Raw genomic sequence first — 18,647 nt, 5'->3', positions numbered from 1 at the left:
TATAATTACAGCAGAAAAAGTCTCTACAGTAGTCTAATATAAAAAGGTAAAAATGATTTTGTTTATTGTACTTAAGAGTCAGTGTAAAAAGTATTTTTCCAGTATTATTGAAATCTGTAAGACAGTGAAGTGCCCAAGGAAACTTCATGTTGTATCTTCTTCCTAACTCTTCTCTCTCCTTGGATGTATTTTGCAACTTGACTACAGTTCTAATGAAAGTTGGTTTAAATATCCTGAAGTTCCTCATGTCCAATGTTGCTGCTCAAAACCAGGGTACACATTCTTCATCCTGCCCCACAACTAGGTGAATTCTTGGAGTAGCCCTCGTAAGACTTTTCTTATGGTCCGTAACTTGGAAACCAGCAATCCCTGCTGGCACAGAATGCCCTGCAGACAGTCAGTTGTTTTCTTCTAAATATTTGTCTGGACAGTGTTACTGAAATGTAGGTGATGGTTTTATTTCATGTCTTCCGCTGCTGCTCCTTTTTTTAACAGGATTTTCTGCTTCCTTGACCATCTTTGAGCCTGCAGTCTGGCAAAAGCCTGCAAGTGTTGTCCTGCATTTGTTGAAAGAACAGATTTGGTTGAGAGAATGAGCAGTCTCCTAAAGCTGTGCTGGTTTGGGGCATGTTGGGGAGGTCGGTTCATGCAGGTGAGTGAAAGAACAAGGAGTGGGTGTTACTGGGTCTCAACTTCGTATTTGAGGACTTGCGAGTAGAAGCTGTGGTTGGCGTTCTCGTGCACCATCACAAAGACCTCTCTGCACCCCGAGGTGTTGCAGGTTCCCTCCCAGCAGCCCTTGTTCTGGGTGAGGGGGTAGGTGTTCTCAGCCTGGACCAGCACCTTGGCGATGCCGTGCATTTTGAGTTTGAACTGCACGTTGCGGTTGGCCGGCAGCAGCCCCGAGAGCGGCTCCAGGATCTCGTAGTCTTGCAGCCACTTGCTGTAGCTCTGGGGGAAGGCTGGCCACTTCACCTCCGTGTTCAGGCACCTGATGAGGTAGTTGAAGATGTAATCGTAATTACCAGGGTCTGACTTCTTCTTGGAGTAGATTTTGAGCACGAAGTTGCCTGCGTGCGGGAGATGGACCTTGAGCTCGATCTGGTTCCTGCGGTGGATCTGCAGCACGTGCCGCCTGCCCATGTCCTCGCTGAGGCTGCTGCTGCCGTCGGCGTGCAGCGAGGTCAGCACGCTGATGTCCTTGCTCAGGGTGAAGGTGAGAGAGCAGCGCCCGTCGTTGGTGTGCAGGATGGGCTGGCTGTGGGACGGCCGCAGGAAGCCCTGGCGCTCGGAGAACCAGCTGGGCCCCACGGGCTGGTGCAGCTCCTTGGGGAAGCGCATGGCCTTGTCCACGGACTCGCACTCCACCACGTACTCCAGCACGCACTTGTAGACGTCATCCGCAGCCTCAGCCTTGGAGGGCTTGGCAAAGATCTCCAGCTTGTGGCTCCCTGTCTTCTGTGGGTAGATATCCAGCTCCATTCCGTGTTTTTTCAAAGTCATCAAACCGTGTTCATCTGTTCCCTTCAACTTAAACATAAATAACGTGCCAGAACGGCAGTCCACGGACACAGAGGCTTTTCCATTTACTGGGGAATACAAAAGAAAAGAGGCTGCATAGGAGTGACAGTACAGTTTTTAACCCTAATGTACCCCCTGGTCTGGGAAGGTTAATCTGGCCCAGTAAGTTTCTCTAGAAGTAAAACCAAGAGCTGCAACTGGCAGGTCACAGCTTGTCATCTGTCTGCACAGACCAGTGTCCCTCAGAAAGAATGAGAGTGGCCTTTGTTTCTTGAGATGTGCATTTATCCTGTTCTGATACACCCTGACATGGAGCTGTGGTCTGCTAGAATATGAAAGCCTGTGTGAAATATAAATGAAAGTACCATCAGGCCAGATTGGATGGGGTTTGGGGCAACCTGGTCTAGTAGAAGGTGTCCCTGCCCATGGTGGAGGGTTGGAATGAGATGGGCTTTAAGGTTCCTTCCAACTCAAACCATTATGGAATTCTGTGATCATGAAGGGCTGAATTAGAGGTGATTAGACCTGATTACCAGCCCAGTAGCTGCTCCCAGGAGCTTCAAATTGCAGGAACTCTCCAGTATGTAGATATGAGATTAATCTACCTCCCTGTGAGCCTGTTCCCAAACAGCTTGAAGTCTTCATTACATCCTAAAATGTTGATGTCCATAAGTTTTAACTCTGTTTTTAGCATTCACAAATTAGCCATCCAGTTAAACTCCTGCAGCTCTTGAAAAATCCAAGGGAGGGAGGTTTAAATGTGCACCTTGTTCAGTTGTGGCACCTGAGGGGTTTTATGTTAAAAGAGCTGCTGGACTGGCTCGGTATTGCCTGAAGAGGTGCACAGTGGTGTGTGTTGGGTGTGGGAAGATGCACATGAGGGCGGATGCACATGAGGGCAGATGCTCCATGGCCTCTCCGTTACCTGTTCGGATGATCGGGGTGTCCGGGCGCGCGGCCAGCAGCCCCAGCGTGTAGAAGTTGCTGTTGTGCAGCATGTTGTTCTCAAACTCCTTCAGCGTCAGCGTGGGCTTAAGGAGCTGCCAGTTACTGTTATCTGGGAAGTGATTGTTAATGAACAGGGCCGGGTGAGTCAGAAAGTAAAACTCATTGTACCTGGGAGAAAGGAGAAATTAGGGAAAGTGAGTAATTACAAATAGGGAATTCTTCCCCCGCGCAGTGGTGGTGGTTTCAGCAGGAGGATGTTAGAGTGGTTTGAGCTGCTGATAAACTGAGATCTGTGGGTTTGAAATTCCCCAGGCAGAGAAGAAACCTGAGCTTTGGTCTTCTGTTTCCAGGGCAAATGCTGAGCTTTAGGATAAACCCTGAGTATCTGCACTATTCCTTTGCACCCACAGGCTCCTGGAAAAAGAGGGAGTCACTGCGTGTTGAGTGCAATCAATTCACAAAAGCTGTGACTCAAGTGCCACAGACTATTGCCTAAACTGAAGATGTGACAAGCAAACCCAGCTGGCTTCTAGCAGTTTGTGACTTGCTGCTCAGGGCAACTACCTCTCTATGCTCCATGCCTTGTACAGACAGCCTGGCTACCTTGCTCATGGCTTTGTGTAGGCACACAGTTTGTGGTAATTGGGAGTGGGGCTGTGGCCAAGCATTTTCCCTAATGGGCTACAGCTGTGAGCAGCACTGACAGCAATGAGCCATGGAGTGCCCAGGGGCACTGACCAACCACCACAGGGAACAGAAGGCACACAGGGGCAGTGCATCAACAGGAGGGGATAAAGGGTTGGGCTCAAGAACAAGAGGAGCAGACTCTTGCAGCCTTCTGAAGTGCCATGATGTTACTGCTTATGGGTAGATGCCTGAAGCCTTCTGGTGAGGTAAGGTGTTAGTCGGTATGGGGGAATGTTTAAAGCTTTCTGAAATTGTGTGGTGACACTCTGTATCATGGCCCTTTCAACTGTGGCACATCCTGTGACATCTGCTGTGACAGCTTTGGGTCTTCCTGTGGCCGCAAATGTGTCTGTTTGGTTTGCCAATCCCATCAGCTTTCCTTCTGCCTTTGTGGAGGGTTTGTGTACTCAGGTAGAGGAGGGCCTTTACCTGTAGGTGAACTTGGTGAAGGAATCATCCACAGAGCCGCTCCCCCAGGTGCTGTCCAGTAAATGCCACCTTCCCTCAAGGTAGACAGCATTCCAGGCATGGTCAGAGTCCCCTGTGAAGGTCTGCCCTGTCTTGTACCCATGTCCCTTGGCATGTCCTGAGAGCTTCTTGCACTGAATCCCTGCAAGACTGGAAGGAGATGATAAGCTGCAGCAGGAGAGTTCTGTGTTAAACCTGTCAGGTACTTATGGGGAAGGAGAAAAGGCGATGATGCCTGAGGTGTTGGGTGGGGCTGTTTGTTTTTGTAGTCTTTGCACAGAGATGCAGAGAGCATCCTGTGGAGGAAGGGCCTTTTCTCTCCCAGTTTTGCATATTCCCTGTCTTTTTGCCTGATGCACCATCCATTCAGCACTGTTAGAGGATGACAAGATAAAGTGTGCTTAATTGCTCTCTATCTTGTTACTCAGTGGAATCCCTTTGCTGCTGTCCACAATTAGCCCATGTAATTATAAATTAAAAGCACAGGCTGTTCTCTCCCCCTGACAGTGGGCCTGGTGTTTGACACCAGCTCAGGAATCTCAGACCTCACGGGATTGTGGATGCTGATTTAGTTTCCTGACAGAATGAGCTTGTGCCTGCCCAGGGTAGAAATGATTAAAGAGTCTCTTTCTAAAAGCATGATGAATACCTGCGTGGATGTGTAAATAAGATTTAAATAAGCACTGTGTTAATAAGCTCTCTGCTGATGGATTCTAACATTGGCATCTTATTGCACCATTAATCTAAAATTGCTTCACTTGGAGCGTTGTCTTTTGTGTAGGACAGCATTGACATTTTTCTTCTTCATAGAGAAGTGTGTTAAATGGAACAACTACCTTAAGTAATAAAGTGTGCAGGCTTCCAGAGTGAGATTGTCTGCATAATGTGGGTTTAGCTCAGGAGAAAAGTGATATTTATGGGGAAGATAATTAGCATGGCTGTTAAGAAGTCGAGGCCTGATAACAGATACTGGCTGGTGACTGGCAGTGCAGTGGGGCTTGTAGGGAGGGCTGCTTTTCCCAGGGACAGGATGCTGGTTTCCAGGGGAGGTGGGCACCTCAGCAAAGGAGAGGATGAAGCAGTGATGGCAGGCACTGCCTGTTCCATGAGTATCCAGAACAAACAGGCCAGGCTGGAAGGAATGCCATGGAGAAACCTGGTGCTGCAGATGCTCTGGAAAGCCCTTGCCAACCTGCAGGCCCCTCTGAGTGAAGTTCTGACATGGAGCTGGGCAGTAAATCTGGAACAACTCCACTGACAAGACTGGTGAGAGCTTGGATTTGCATGATGTAATTGAGACCAGGAGCTGGCCTTGGGAGCTTTACTGAAGATTTGATCCTAGGAGTTTCAAGGAGCTAAGTACCAAATTCCCACTAATTTCATGGGGATTGGATCTAATCCTTCCAGGCTTCTCTAGACATTCTTGTTCGCTGGGATATTCAGAGGGAACATTAAGGGACAAGTTCTGCTCTCAGGGTGCTCTCAGTTACAGTGAAGGTTGGCAAAGCAGCAAGAAGAGTTTGTGCTTGGATGTGCTCAAAGCTCTCAAAATAAAGACCAGAACATTTAAACTGGTCTCTCTAGTAATGGGCAGACAAAAATCCAAGCTAAAACATCCTGTAAAGGAGCAATTCTGTATTGGTGAAAAGGGTGCTCATGTCTCTCATGTCAGTGACTTCATAGAGATAAATTAAGCAGGCAGAGAGAAGATTGGGAAGATCTCCAGGACTGGTTGAAGTGGCAGTGTGAGGCTGAAGATGACCTAGATACAAAATGGACTGGAAGAACTGAATTAAGGAACAGTTGGCAACATTTGCTTGGTGCAGCAAAGAGATTAAACACAGAATTGCTTTTCTGCCTCAAAAACCGTAGGAAATAGTCTGGCTCTTACTACAGGTGTCACTGGAATCCAATGGCATCTTTTTCCTTTTGATTTTAGGTTGACTTTGATAATTTCATCTAAAAAAGGAGCAAATCTGGCTTCTCCAGAAGGGAACAGAATGGTTTATGCTTGTGGTAGGTAGGTGTACGCCTCTGTGCCTGAAAAGAGGGAAAGCTACTGCCTAAAGCAGGAAATGGGAGAAGCAAGAGGATGTGAAATCTGGGATATTTACAGACTGGTTGGGAAGAAGGAGCAGCTAGCTAACTGATCAGATCCCCTGTAGGCCAGCTTTGCTCCCAGAGCTGCTGAAATCTCTCCTGGGAAAATATTTGTTGTGCCTTCATCACTAACCCTGGTGAGCGAGTGTCTCCCTAATTCCAGGCTGTGAGGTTTGCCCTAAATTGGATTCATGAATTTGCAGTGCCTCACTTAGCCAGACTCCTCGAGTCTCCTGTCAGCTGAGAAGCCAGTTCTTGATAAGTGCTGCTGAAACATTGGTCAGGAGCCTGTGTTTGCATTCCTTGCTATCACACCTGATGTTTGGGAAGTGATGCCTTATGGCCAGCTTCCCACTCTCCGTGCCCACCTTGCCTCTGTGACAGGAGTCTCAGCTAATGGGAGGAAGTGTGGCTGCCAAAGCTGTGCTCAGAGGTGACAGTCTTGTGTCTGCAACAGGAATTGTTCCCTCTGGCACTGGGACAAGTAGGACTCAATCAATGTCAGCCGTTGCCTTCAGTAGGACTTTTGGGGTGACTGGCAAATTGGTTTGTTTGTTTAAGTTCCCTCACAGGAGCTAGGAAAAAAAAGGCAGGTTAAAACCCCTTTTTCCCCCCAAAACCTGTCTCTGAAAAAGCTTTCTGTAGGATGAGTGCTCTTTGGCTCCTGCCTTTCTGCTTAGACTCAGTGTAAGAGCAGCAGAGCATGGGGAGAAGGGATGAGGAAATCTCTGTGCAAGAAAGGAGTGCTGTCTTTAAGTACAGTTTTTCACGACAGGAGCTAAACATTTTGCTAATATTTGACAATATAATAGTCCTGATGACTGGAGGTTTCCTGAATCACATAGTGACTAATCAGCCTGGAACTGAGGAATCGAGAGTAAATCAACAGAGCCTTTAAATAGTCAGAGATATCCTTGGAAAGATTAATGCTTTTAATGAACCAAGCATATGCTTTTTAATGAACAGATGCAAATTCCCCCCTTCCAACTGCTAATAACTGTTCCATAGGTTGTAGCTATAAATGCATACTCCACCATCCTATTTCTTTACTCTTTAGAAAACAAGATCCAATGTCACAGAATGGTTTGGGTTGGAATGGACCAAATATATATTGTGGGACATGCTGTTGGATGGAAGCATTCACCACTTCAGCATCTGGCACAGTATGCTGTTTTTTGGGTTTTTTTTTTTAATGTCTCCTTTTCCCTGTAGATTTTGCCTGTTCCATGGTAAAAACCTTCTCAAATCCCTTTGGATAATGCGGAAAACCAATTGTTACTTACATGTGCTGTTAATAACTAGTCTGGATTTTTTCCAGGGAATGGCAGCCCCTTCCTGGGAGGGCCACCTTGCAAGTCCTCCCTCTAAGGATTACTTTAGGAAGTCCCTTCCAATCTCCTCTCCCTGAGTTGTTAGATCCAGTTTTCTCCTTTTGGGCAACTCTTCTGCCTAAGGCTGATCCCCAAACCTCCAAGCACCTTCACTGCTTTCCTTGCTGTGGATTTTGGGGGTTCTCCTTTCCTTAGGGATTGGGGCTGCATCCATGTCTCCCTGCCAAGGAAGGGGCTGCCTGTTACAATGCCTTTGTGACTGCAAAGCCCTGCTCTGTGGGAAGTTTAGGTGACTCAGCCCCACTGAAGTCCAGGAGATTTTGTTGGGGGAAGAAAGGATTTTAGTCATTAAATGCCAGTGGTAGGTACAAAATGGGAATTGCAGTGTTTGCCTCAACAGTGCTGCACCTTGAGATTGGGCACAGAACAGAGTGGCAAGTGCAAGGCAGTGTCCCTGGGGTGCTCCTGGAGGGGACAGGGCATTCCAGAGAGTTTAGGGAAAGTTCCTCCTGGGACTCTGCCTACCTCTTGCAAGGGACCATGTTGGAGACAGCACTCCTAGTTCAAGTCTTGCAATGCTTTTAACCTTCACATCCAGATACCCCAAGGAAAATCCTACTTCTTCTAATCAAATTATCTCCATGTTTTCATCTGCCATTATGTTAATGCAATGCGAAGCTCAGCAGATGGCACCAAGTAAATTATGCTGGGGAGGGGGGTGGAGGGAGTGGAGGAGAGAGCAAAATTGACCTTTCTAGGACTTGATGTTTTTCCACAGCATGGTTGGAAAGCTAAAGTTCCACGTCCTGCTTAAAGTCGCATCAGCCAATGCAAAGGGAGACGGGATAGGCATGGAGATGACAGGGAATGTTAACTCTCCCTGGCATTGAATGTTTCTGAACTTCATTTACCTGCACATATGTTCAAAGAGCTCAGCATAGCCCTCACAAATGCTCTTGCCCATCTGAAGCACGTCTCTGGGCTTGCTGGACAGCTGGCTTTTGTTGTGGTAGCCCACGACGTCGTATTCTGGGGGAAGGAACACAGACAAGAGTTCATCCAACAGCCTGAGGCAAGGGGCTGATGGGCAGCAGGAGCAGTGCTCAGGTTGCTTTTCATCTCTGTGAGCAGAGGGGAACAGGCAGTGGCTGTGCTGGGGAGGGTGGCCTGGACACTGCTGGGCAGAGGGACAGCTCTGTCCCTCATCAGCCTTTGCTCTAAGCTTGGGCTGGGGGTCAGCAGTTGAATCCAAGTGGGAGGAAAACTTTGATTTTTGGACACAATGGGTGTCCTCAAGTGGAGGATCTACAGTCTGAAGAGTTCTCAGTATAAACCAGAGCATGCTGCATTTGGAGGAGACAGATTTGTGTTACCTCAAAAGAAACTGCTGAGATTTTGCACTCTTTACAAGCAATTTATATTAAAAATACTTGAAAAGCAGCTTGTTGACAAACATTTGGTTTGTTGCAAGTGAGTCACAGAATTATAGAATGGTTTGTGTTGGAAGGGGCACTAAAACCAGTCTCATTCCAGTCCCCTGGCAGGGGCAGGGACACCTTCCATTAGACCAGGTTGTTCCAAGCCCTGTCCAGTCTGGTCATATCAATACCTGGAAGCTCAGGAAATCTTGATTTGCTGGAATGAGTACTCAACAACAGCACAGCAGGACTTCTTCAGACAGAGCTTGCAGAGCTGGTCTGGGGAGGTTAATTCAATACCAACAACCTTGGCCCTGTCCACAACCTCTTCCTTAAAATACAGATGTATTTTTCTGACAAAGCTCTCAGGAATGCTGCATCAGCTGGTTCCCCCTGCCCTCAGTGCTGGGGCAGAGGAAGAAAAGCAGCAGCAGGCTGTGTGTGTGCTTTGATTAAATGCTGCCATGCTTGTCACTCATGCCAGGGGCTCGGCCAATGTCCCCTCAGTGCTGCTCCAGGCACTGGGAAAGGCTGGCAGCTCCACCCTGGCTGCTCCACCCTGGCTGCTCACTGACCACCAGCAAAGCTCCAGGGCACTTGGAGGGGTGCTGGCTCCATTGGGCTTTCTATTTGTGCTGCAAATGACAGCTGAAATAATTGTTTTCTTTAGTTTTCTCCATGGGCCGCTATGCACATGCTGATGCTGCATGTGCATAGCAGCCCATCACAGGCAGGAACTGAACAGAGTGGGAAGAGATGCCCAGAGAGCAGTGTTTTCACTTAAAATCCATCCAAGGAAGGAGTTTATGTCATCAGTGCAATTTGCAATTTCAGGATAGATACATTGCATTTTTGCTAGCAGATTTAAATTTCCAAGTCTGTTCTTTTCTGTGTGTGTAAATAGGGGTCAGTCTCACAGGAAGGAATGAGAACCAGGGCCAAGGTGGTGTAAAAGATCTTGTGAGGAGATTCCAGCATAGCTGTCAGGGTCAGAGACATCCCCTGAATGTTGAGGAGTATGGACTGGCTCCAACCAGGCCTGGCCCAGGTAGTGTGGGCAGAAATGGGTTAACAGTGGAAAGACAGAGTCACCAGTGCTGGGGGAGTCAAAGGATGGGTGCAGGACATGCAGTGAAATCAGCACTCTCCATATTTCAGGGCAAGACTGAAACAGTTTGGGTCTGACCTAACCATGCTGCTGCATGATCTCAGTGGGTGTGAGATGAGGCCAGTGCTGCCCAAACTGCTCCTTTCCCCTCCATCACTTGGCCTGCACTGCAGCAGTGCCCCATCAGGATGTGTAGGAGGTGAGGGAAAGGACAGCTCTGCCTCTCTGCCCCCAAGACTTAATGGGAAATAAACATATTTGCTTATGTTATGCAAAATGCCATCATGTTGCATATCCAGTTTTCCCCCATCAAGGCACTGGGGTGGCAAGAAGCCCCTTTTGATGTGCCAGATAGGAGAGGCTACAAGTGCTCCCTCCTCCTCCTCCCCTCTCCTGGTTATTGTGTAACTCCAGCTTTGGAGTGAGTAGGAAAGGGCAGGGGAGCCTGAGAGGGTGCAGCTCTCTGGAGGGTTGAAAAGGTGCAGGAACTGCAATCATACAGGTGCCAGTGTGGCACGTGGAGCTGGGCAAGGCAGCTGGATAGTTCCTGGTGGTACCTGTGCGACACTGGGACCCTCCCAGAGCAAAGGCACCAGCATCAGACTGTGCTGGAGGGGCTGTATGGGGCTGTGGGGACTTGGCACAGGGATGGAGACCAAACTTAGAACGGTTTGAGTGGGAAAGGACCTTAAAGATCATCTCATTCCAAACTGCCTGCCATGGGCAGAGACACCTTCCACTAGACCAGGTTCCTTCTGAAATCTGGATCATCACCTGCTCCCTGTTCACCCCCTCAAAACTGAGCTCTGGTGGTGTGGGGTCCTCTGAAGGTGACAAGCAGGCCCCTGGTGTTGGGCAGCCTGGCTTGTGGATGGCACTTGGATGGCAGGGACTTGTCTGGTCACACATCAAATGGAGTTACAGGTTAATCATGGGCACACAAACCTGGTGGAGCCTGGCAGTGTGAGGAGAGACACTGGAAACAGAGGTGGTGAGAGACCCTCTGGATGCATTTCTGGATAAAAACCTCCAGAAAACCTTCATTCCACTCCCCACATGGAAATAACCCACAAATACCCAGTAAAATGTCATGGCAGTGGGACAGGGGTGACAGTGACAGCCTTATCCTCAGTTGGGGACCTCAGCCTACCTATGTGATGGCAAATCCACATCCATATGGCTCGAACCTTCTCCAGGTCAGTCCTGGCTTGCTTCAGCAGGGCTTTGACCAGCTCCTCCACGCTGTTTGTGACGTTCACCTGTGTGTGGGGAGCAAGCATTGCAAGGTCATGGTGGAAATCCACCCTGTGGTAGATCTCCTGTCCTCCCCATCTCTTGTTCTTCTGAAGCCAGTGAGGCTGCTCTGCCTCCAGCTTCCTTAAAAATACAGCTACAGTGCTGTAGGTCCATGTATTTTGGGTTATAGGTCCCAGAGTGGGATTTCTTTGCTAACGTTCAAAGGGAAAAGGTTTTTCACTTGTTTGGGAGATTCTAATGCCATTGCCCCACAGCTCAGACTAAGCTGGTGCTGGGTGCCAGGTTTGTGGAATGTTGCTGCAGGGGAGCTGGGAGGAGGACAGAGGCAAAAGCAAGACTTACTTTTAATGCGTAGGCATCCAGCTTCTCTAATTGCTGCAGATCTACTGGCATGGATTTCAAAGAGGATTTGTCCCATGGATATGCTGGGAAGAAACGAGTTGTCATTGTTTTGGGAAGGGAGGGAGTGTTTTTCCTGGCAGTTTGGTGGAACAAGGGGACAGAGCTCCTGCCTGGCCCATGGACACATCCATCAGCTGCCTCTTAGGGAGCAGAGGACACGAGGGCACCCGCAGGAGGGCCCTGCCAGCTGCATGGAAAGCAGGAGCCATCCTGTCTAGACTGCTAGGATTTGAGCATGAGCTGCCCCTGCAACTTTGGCACTGCTTAACAGCATGGAAAATCCTGGGATATTGCATGGAGGGGCAGGAGAACAATGCACAAGTATCAGGGAAAATCTGTACTGTGCAAGCCTTAGAAAATATGACTTCTTAAAAAAACCCCAGCAATAAAGGGCTGGGTGTCTCTAGGAGTGTTGTGTGGTAAAGGGCCACAATTCTGCAGGAATTCAGGCACATGAGGAATGTAACACTGGGGGCAGTTGGACTGAACCCACTGTGCCTACCCTCTGCATCTTGGCAGGTTCTGAGCTCCTGGTTCTACTCAGTGTGAACAAAGGGTTAATAACTTGCCCTAATTAACCAGATAACTGATTTTAACAGTCTTGGAATGAGCTGACACTGCTGTCTCCCATCAGTGAGCCATGGACAGATCCCTGTGCAGGCAGGCTCCTGTCAGCCAAAATCAGCATGTAGGCACCTATTTCTTAACAGGCTGGTTTGTTTATCTGTATTTTCCTTGAAAAGAAGTGTAACAGTGACCTAAAGAAAGAGAAAGCAGATTTACACACAAAGGTGCCCACTCTCCACAGCTCTGAAAATTACTTCTTGTCTTTTTGGTTAGTGGATGGTCTTTTTTTAAAAAATGTGGTTATCAGGTCTTGTCTTTGCCAGGCTCTGTCTGCAGAGGCTCTGTGCAGGAGGGGGATCCACATCTGACAGTCCTGTGCCTGTTTGCCTTCCCTTGGGCAGGGCTTGGGCATCTGTGGTGTTCCCAAAGCCCCTTCCCTGTGCCACCCCCAAGATCAGGGGCTTGGGAAGCTGAGCCCTGCTGGTGCTGATGTGTGGTTACCATGGAGGTCCTTTGCTCCTGGTGGCCGTGGGGCCTCAGTCTTCTGGAAACCTGCAAAGCAGAGAAGGGGAGAGAGGGAGGAGGTGGTTGCCCACAGAAAATAAGGCAGCTAGAAATAAATTGTGGGGAGCAGGATTGGGTGGGAAAAGCTGGAACTGAGGCTCTTCTTAGCCCATTCCCCTCTGTTTGGACATGGATGTGATCACCCCATGGAGTGTGCTCCTGCAGAGCCCACATTCCCCAGCAGGCAGGCATCTCCTGTTCTAGCCCCAGGGTTGGGGACATCAAACCCCAGCCCACCATGGCCAAACCTCTCCAGGTGTGGAAGAAGGGAGTGCTGGGCTCCAGAGCTGTTGGATAACCCCAGTGGGAGCTCTGCAGCAGCTGGGGCATTGCTGAGGGACCCTGGAGTGTCACCACCTGCCTTATCCCAGGGCCAGAGGAGGAGGAGACACCCACAGCCCAAGAGCAGAAGATTTTGCTCCTCAAGCCCCACTCATGGGCAGGGTCCAGCAGCAGGTGCCCTTTAGCAGCCTCCCCATGGCACGGGTGAGCCTGTCTGCTCCTGGGGGCAGCTTGCCAGGGGAGGGAGAGCTTGGAGACACTTGATAGGGCAGAGCTGGATAGAGCAGAGCCTCACCTTTGTTGTCGTGTCCTCTCAGCCTCTGGGAACCTGCAACAAGCCAGGCAGGGTTAGTGGGATCCCCTCAGCCCTGCCCAGGCTGCAGCATCCCCTGGAGCTCCCTGGCTCCAGGGAAGGGAGGAAGGGCTGAGCTCCTGCCAGGGTTCAAATCTGGGCTGTACCTTTTCCCAAGGAGAGTCTCTTGATGAGCTGGGGGGTGGTGTCCTCATGGTGAATCTCTACTGTCACTTGGGTTCCTGCAAGAAACAGTGATAAATCCTCTAAAAAGGGAAAACTAACCAGGATATGTATTGTATTTGCTGGGAATACCCTGACAAAGGCAGGAATGATGCATCTAACTCCATGTTCTCAGAAGGCTAATTAATTATTTTATAATACTATGTTATATTAAAAAATACTATACTAACTATACTAAAGAATACAGAAAGGATACTTACACAATGCTAATAAGATAATAATGAAAACTCGTGACCCTTTCCAGAGTCCCAACACAGCTTGGCCCCAATTGGCCAATGAGTGAAAACAACTCACACCAGAATCCAATGAAACAATCTCCAAACACATTCCACATGAGCAAAAACAGAGGAGAAGCAAATGAGATGAGAATTGTTTTCCTTTTCTCTGAGGTTTCTCAGCTTCCCAGGAGAAAAATCCTGGGAGAAGGGATTTTTCCAGAGAATGGGAATGCCACAGGTATGGAGGAGAGGGCAGGAGTGCCTGCCGAGGCAGATCTTAACTTTAGACAAAGCATTAGCTCTGGTGATAGCCAAGGTTTATCACCATAATAAAGAGCTCTTGATGGAGCTACAGCAAGCAGAGAATCAATGCCTTGCATTGATTTTTCTTGGAATTAAACAGAGAAAGGCTTGAAGTGATGAAAATGGTTGGACTTGTGATACTAAAATGTCTGGCAAAGGCCATTGTCTGTAAGAGGCAGCATCCTGGAGGAGGCAGCTGTGGTCCAGGCATGCCCTGATGCTCCAGAAAAATCTCCCCTGGAAACCTGGGCTCTGGTCTTTAAAGTTTCAGAGAGGCAAATACCAGAAAAGGAGTGAGGGAATCTCTTACAAAAACCACCTGAACTTTTTGACAGAGGCTGCATTTTTTGGCAGGTATTTCAGAAGGGTTTGCAGCTCTTGAGGTTCCCTGGAGCAGCTCCATGTGCTCCTGGGCTTCTCTTTTGGATCAGGCAGAAGTTACTCAGGAGACTGAAGGTCAAGATGTTAAAGCACCTCGGGGCTGCCATCCAGCCATGCTCCTACACCTACACCTGATGACATTTGGGCTTTTCTCTTAAAGGCAGCTCTTGGAACTGGCTAATTAGGTGGGAATCTGCATTTTCATCAAAGAATATGTTTTTCTGCTGGCTTTACCTTTAGAAAAGTGAAGTTTCTCCTGTGATTATGCAGACAGATTTGATGTCCTTTAAGGCCCAAAACCAGAAAGCAAGAAAAACTGTGTAAGCTGTAAAAACCTAAATCTTATAGTGTGACTCAATTCTAGGGTGGCTGCAGATATCAGGGTGTCAGAACAGAGCTGGTCTATTCTGTCAGTTAATTCAAAGATAGAATGAAGTTGTTTCTCAAAGGGAAGGCTTTATGCAAATAGTTGATTTCCTTACAATTTTCATATTTTCAGGTTCTTTTTATTGCTCAAAATTATTTTTACTTTGCTTTTTTGTGGATTTTTGTCCCCAACTTTCTTTTACTAAGTTTCCCCCCATAAATTAAAAATCTTTATTTTCAAGAAACAAACTTACTGGTTATAAATGCCTTCTGCTGATGAGTTCAAAAGTCATTTAACAAATGAAAAATGTAATTCCACAGGAATTTTTCAACGTGCTGTATCATTGCTTTAAAAACTTGTGGTATGAAATGGTTGTTGGTGCTTTTATGATCTTTTATTTAATTAGTCCTGATTGAGATAGCCTTCATAAAGAATCATAGAATGGTTTGGATTGGAAGGGACCTTAAAGATCCTCTTGTTTTAAGTCCCTGCCACTAGAGCAGTTTGCTCCAAGCTCAGAGAAGCACTTGCTGCTCTCCTTGTGGTTTTTGGCCAGCAAGTGCTTTGAGGGGCAGCTGTCCCAGGGTGGGATATTTTCTCTCTTTTGGGACATTCTGAGGTTATTTTATTGCAGAAAAAGCTTGTTGGGAGCTCAGTGGAGCCCTGCTCTCCCTCTTGTCTCCTCACTTACCTTTGTCAGGGCCCGCAGTGATGGGTGGTGTCTGCTCACAGGGATCTGTGGGGCCACGCCGGCCTGGGGGCACAAAGGGGAACAGCTCAGTGCCTCAGGGAGAGCCAAGCAGCCAGCAAGGATGGGGTTAAACCTGCCCTGCTCAGCAGTCAGGTGAGGAACACTCAGGAAACTCAGCCCTGTTCTTCAGACTCAAAGCTCAATAGCTCCTGGTGCTGGTTCCTGACCCTCAGCAGAGGGAGGGATGCTCCAGCCCAGCTTGCTCCTGCTGCCCTGGGCAGGGGGCTCAGATCAGGGCAGTTTGGAGAGGTGGGTGGGACACAAGGGCAGTGCTGGGGGCTTGGAGGAAAAGTGGGAACTTGGTGTGGCTGTCAGCAGCTCATCCTCACCTCTGCCTGCTGGGAGAGCCTGGCTGTGTAGGAGCTGCAGTGCTGGGGCAGAGGGAGGTGTGGGCAGCCCTTGGTGTGCCCAGGGCTCACACAGGGGGAGGCAGCAAAGGCTGTGCCCCGGGGAGGGAACAATGTCAGGGGACACAGAGCCCTCATTCCAGGATCTCTCACCCTTTTTCAAAGTGCCCTGGGACCCCCATCCCACCAGGAGCCGGGGGCAGCCTGGATGTCACAGCTTGTCCGAGGCCATTTGTGCCATGTGGCCATGACAAGGACCAGTCCCCAGAGCAAGGGGAGAGGGGCCACAGCCTCTTTGACTCAGTGGGGCTGGGCATTATATAAGCTTGCAAATATTGTGGCAGCAGCAGAGGTGTCAGAGGCCTCATAGGGACACTGACATGGCTGGTGAAAGGGCAATTCATTAACCCTTGTGGTGCCAGAGGAGCCAAAGCTCTGCCTGCTCCTCTGGAACCTGAATTCCCCCTCCCAGGGGCTGAAACTGTGCTGAAGGTAGACCTGCAAGGGAAGGATTCCCATGTGCATGCTAAATACCCCTGCCAGTAATTCAGGGTGGGAAATGATCAATACCAGCCTCTTACTCCCTTGTAGAGGAGGCTGACTCTGCAGCTCTGATTGCAGAACCTCTTGAGCATGACAGAGGGAGAGAAAGCAGGATATTTATCTGCTTCCTGGAGTGGAGGCTTTTGTTATCTGCTTTGTAAAAAAGCCCCAAAGTAGTGCCTTGCCATGAAATATTGTTTGCTCCCAGACTGTGTGCAGCCTCCAGCCACCACTGATTACAGAGGGACTTGGATCAGGGCTCCTGCCAGGCATCCTGCTGGGAGCAGCCATGGCTTTTGCTTGACCTGTGGAGGCAAAGTTCCTCCTTGGTGTAACTGAAATCCTCTGTCTGTTACCATGAGAATTACCTGTGCCTTGCTCTACCTTTGCCCTTGCCTGTCTCTGCTAAGCCATGGCAGGCTTAGACTGCCAGGAAAACAAGAGGGATGATCTGAGTCTCTTCCCTGGGAGCTGCTCCATAGTTCTGGGATCACCTCCTCAGGTGTTTCTCCTCATCTATTTTAGAGCAGAACCCTGGGAATTGGCAGTGGAACATTGAGAACTAGAATCCACATAGTTCCTGGTCAGCAATCCCACCTACCTCGTGCTCAGTTTCTGAGGGGGGAGATGAAGAAAGGACTGGTGGAGAGAAGGTTGAAAAGGTTCTTTGCATCCCCCAGACCCTCCTTTAAGCTGTGTGAGTACGGGGGAAGTCTCTGGAAGCTCTAGCTGCAACCTGAGCAATTGGGGGCACTGAATTTCCCCTGCCATCAGCTGGCTGTGAAATGTGAGAGCTCTGTGCACTTGTAATCTGACCGAGCTCCGTGGCAGGAGAATCCCTGCAGAGGGATGGAGGTGTGGGGGCTCGGCAGTGCCTCCCCTGCATCCTGTCCGTGGGGCACGGGGAGCAGGCAGGGAGGGGATGCTTGCCAGGCCCTCTGTGTGCCTCCCCTGAAAGCACTGAGAGGGATGGGCTGTGTGAAGCACATTTCTGCTGGAGAGGCACAGCTTGGAGCCTTGGGTTGTGTGCTAGGGCTGGTTTCTCACAGAGGGAAAGGGTGACCTACCGTTCAGGCCTGTGCCCTGAGGTGCCTGTGATCTGCTGTTTCCATTGCCATCACCCTTGGAACCTGTAAGATAGAAATGGGAGATTGGAAAGGGTCCTCCTGGACTGGAGTGTTGGTGCTGCCTGAAGGCCAAGCACCCCAAACCTTTAAATGCAACCCCAGCTGGTGCCAGGTGTCATCAGGATCCACCTTCTGTCTCATCTGCAGCCTTGGCTTGCAGTTCTTGTTGCTAAAGTATGAAATACCAGGGGGCAGAAAGTGCAATAGTCCAGGCCTAAGCTGCTTTGGTGGGATTTGCTCTGATTTGAGCAGGTGCTGAATGCTGTGCTTGATGGAGCATGGACACAACTTTGTGATAGCTCTGCCTATGGCTGTTAGCCTGGGACTGCTTGTCTGAAAATTCAACTTCTCCCCCAGGTTTTAGAGCAGGAATATTTGTTCTCCTCCCTTCACTTCTGCAGGGAGGCTCCCATTGCAATTGCAGAGCACAGCTGCAGCTTTTTGGAAGACCCTCTGCAGGACAGGGAGTTGGGCCAGGGACACTGTCCCGAACTGGAGCTATAAATGGCTCAGGACAGTGAGCCTCGGAGACAAAGCCTGGGCACGCTGCAAGCAAAACACTTCTGCTCCTGTACTCCAGGGCAGTGAGTGCTGCAAACTGCCGAGCCCTCTCCCTGCTCCCATTGCACACAGAGAGCCCGTGGGGGACCTCGGGGCTGGGTCAGGACACAGCAAGGTGCAAACGCAGCCCTGGGTTGGTGTCCCTGTGTGTCCCCACCCGGGGCTGCATGCCCTGCAGCCGGACAGGCTGCAGCTCCAGGCTCTGCTGCACCAGAAAAGGCGCGCTGGGCTTCTGCAAAAAAGTTGGCATTTTGGAGTTTGGCATCATGCGTGCAAAGAGCAGAAGAAAGACCAAATCCTGCTCCAGAGCTGCTGCTTCTGCTCTCCGTGTGCAGCCCTGCCCTGCCCTCCCTCGCCCGCCGCAGGCGCGATGTTACCTGCGCCTCGGCCGCCTTCCGTCTGCCCCTCTCGCTGCCCTTTCTCCTTGCTCGCCGCCTCCTCGGGGCGCACAATAAGCAGCAGATTGATGGTGACTGCACTGGCATCTGTCTTAAAGTCCATGGTACCCATCAGCGCATGGCCGGGGCGCCGGTGCCGCTGCGCCGCGGAGCAGCCGCGAGTGCTGCCCAGCCCGGGCACGGCGAGCGCGCTCCCGCCCCGCGCGGCCCCGGCCTGCCAGCTGCACCATCGGGCGCTGCCAAAGCCGACCCTAATGAAGAGGTTACAAGTCACCTTTGAAAGGAAATCGCAGGAGGGATCCGTTTCCTAAAGCAGAGGAAGGAGCTGCGTTTCGGGCGGGAGGGGGGGGTCTGGTTTCAGAGCGTGCCCCCGGCTCCCTCCCCTCTCTCTGCCCTTTTCGGCTTTAAGCACTTGTCTACACTCAAATCCCCCAGCACCACTGTTCGCTGGGGGGGATTCGCT

At 49.9% G+C, this 18,647-nt stretch overlaps 1 protein-coding gene across 1 annotated transcript; it reads right to left on the bottom strand.

Annotated features, from left to right (window-relative positions):
- Positions 1 to 678: 678 nt before the first annotated feature.
- KY (kyphoscoliosis peptidase) lies at positions 679 to 18,302 on the bottom strand. Its single transcript, XM_054283032.1, has 12 exons — positions 18,164 to 18,302; positions 17,166 to 17,228; positions 15,149 to 15,211; positions 13,113 to 13,187; positions 12,949 to 12,981; positions 12,309 to 12,359; positions 11,181 to 11,263; positions 10,732 to 10,840; positions 7,967 to 8,084; positions 3,586 to 3,774; positions 2,447 to 2,637; positions 679 to 1,589 (listed from the first exon to the last, which is right to left on the bottom strand). Exons 1-12 carry the CDS (start codon positions 18,294 to 18,296, stop codon positions 679 to 681), a joined length of 2,019 nt encoding a protein of 672 aa, XP_054139007.1. The 5' UTR covers positions 18,297 to 18,302.
- Positions 18,303 to 18,647: the final 345 nt, after the last annotated feature.

Source organism: Melozone crissalis, unplaced genomic scaffold (genome assembly GCF_028551555.1).
Source record: "Melozone crissalis strain CALT ecotype California unplaced genomic scaffold, PUWL_Pcris_2 ptg000034l_1, whole genome shotgun sequence".
Taxonomy (NCBI): Eukaryota; Metazoa; Chordata; class Aves; order Passeriformes; family Passerellidae; genus Melozone; species Melozone crissalis.
This window is presented reverse-complemented; position numbering and strand designations above follow the sequence as displayed.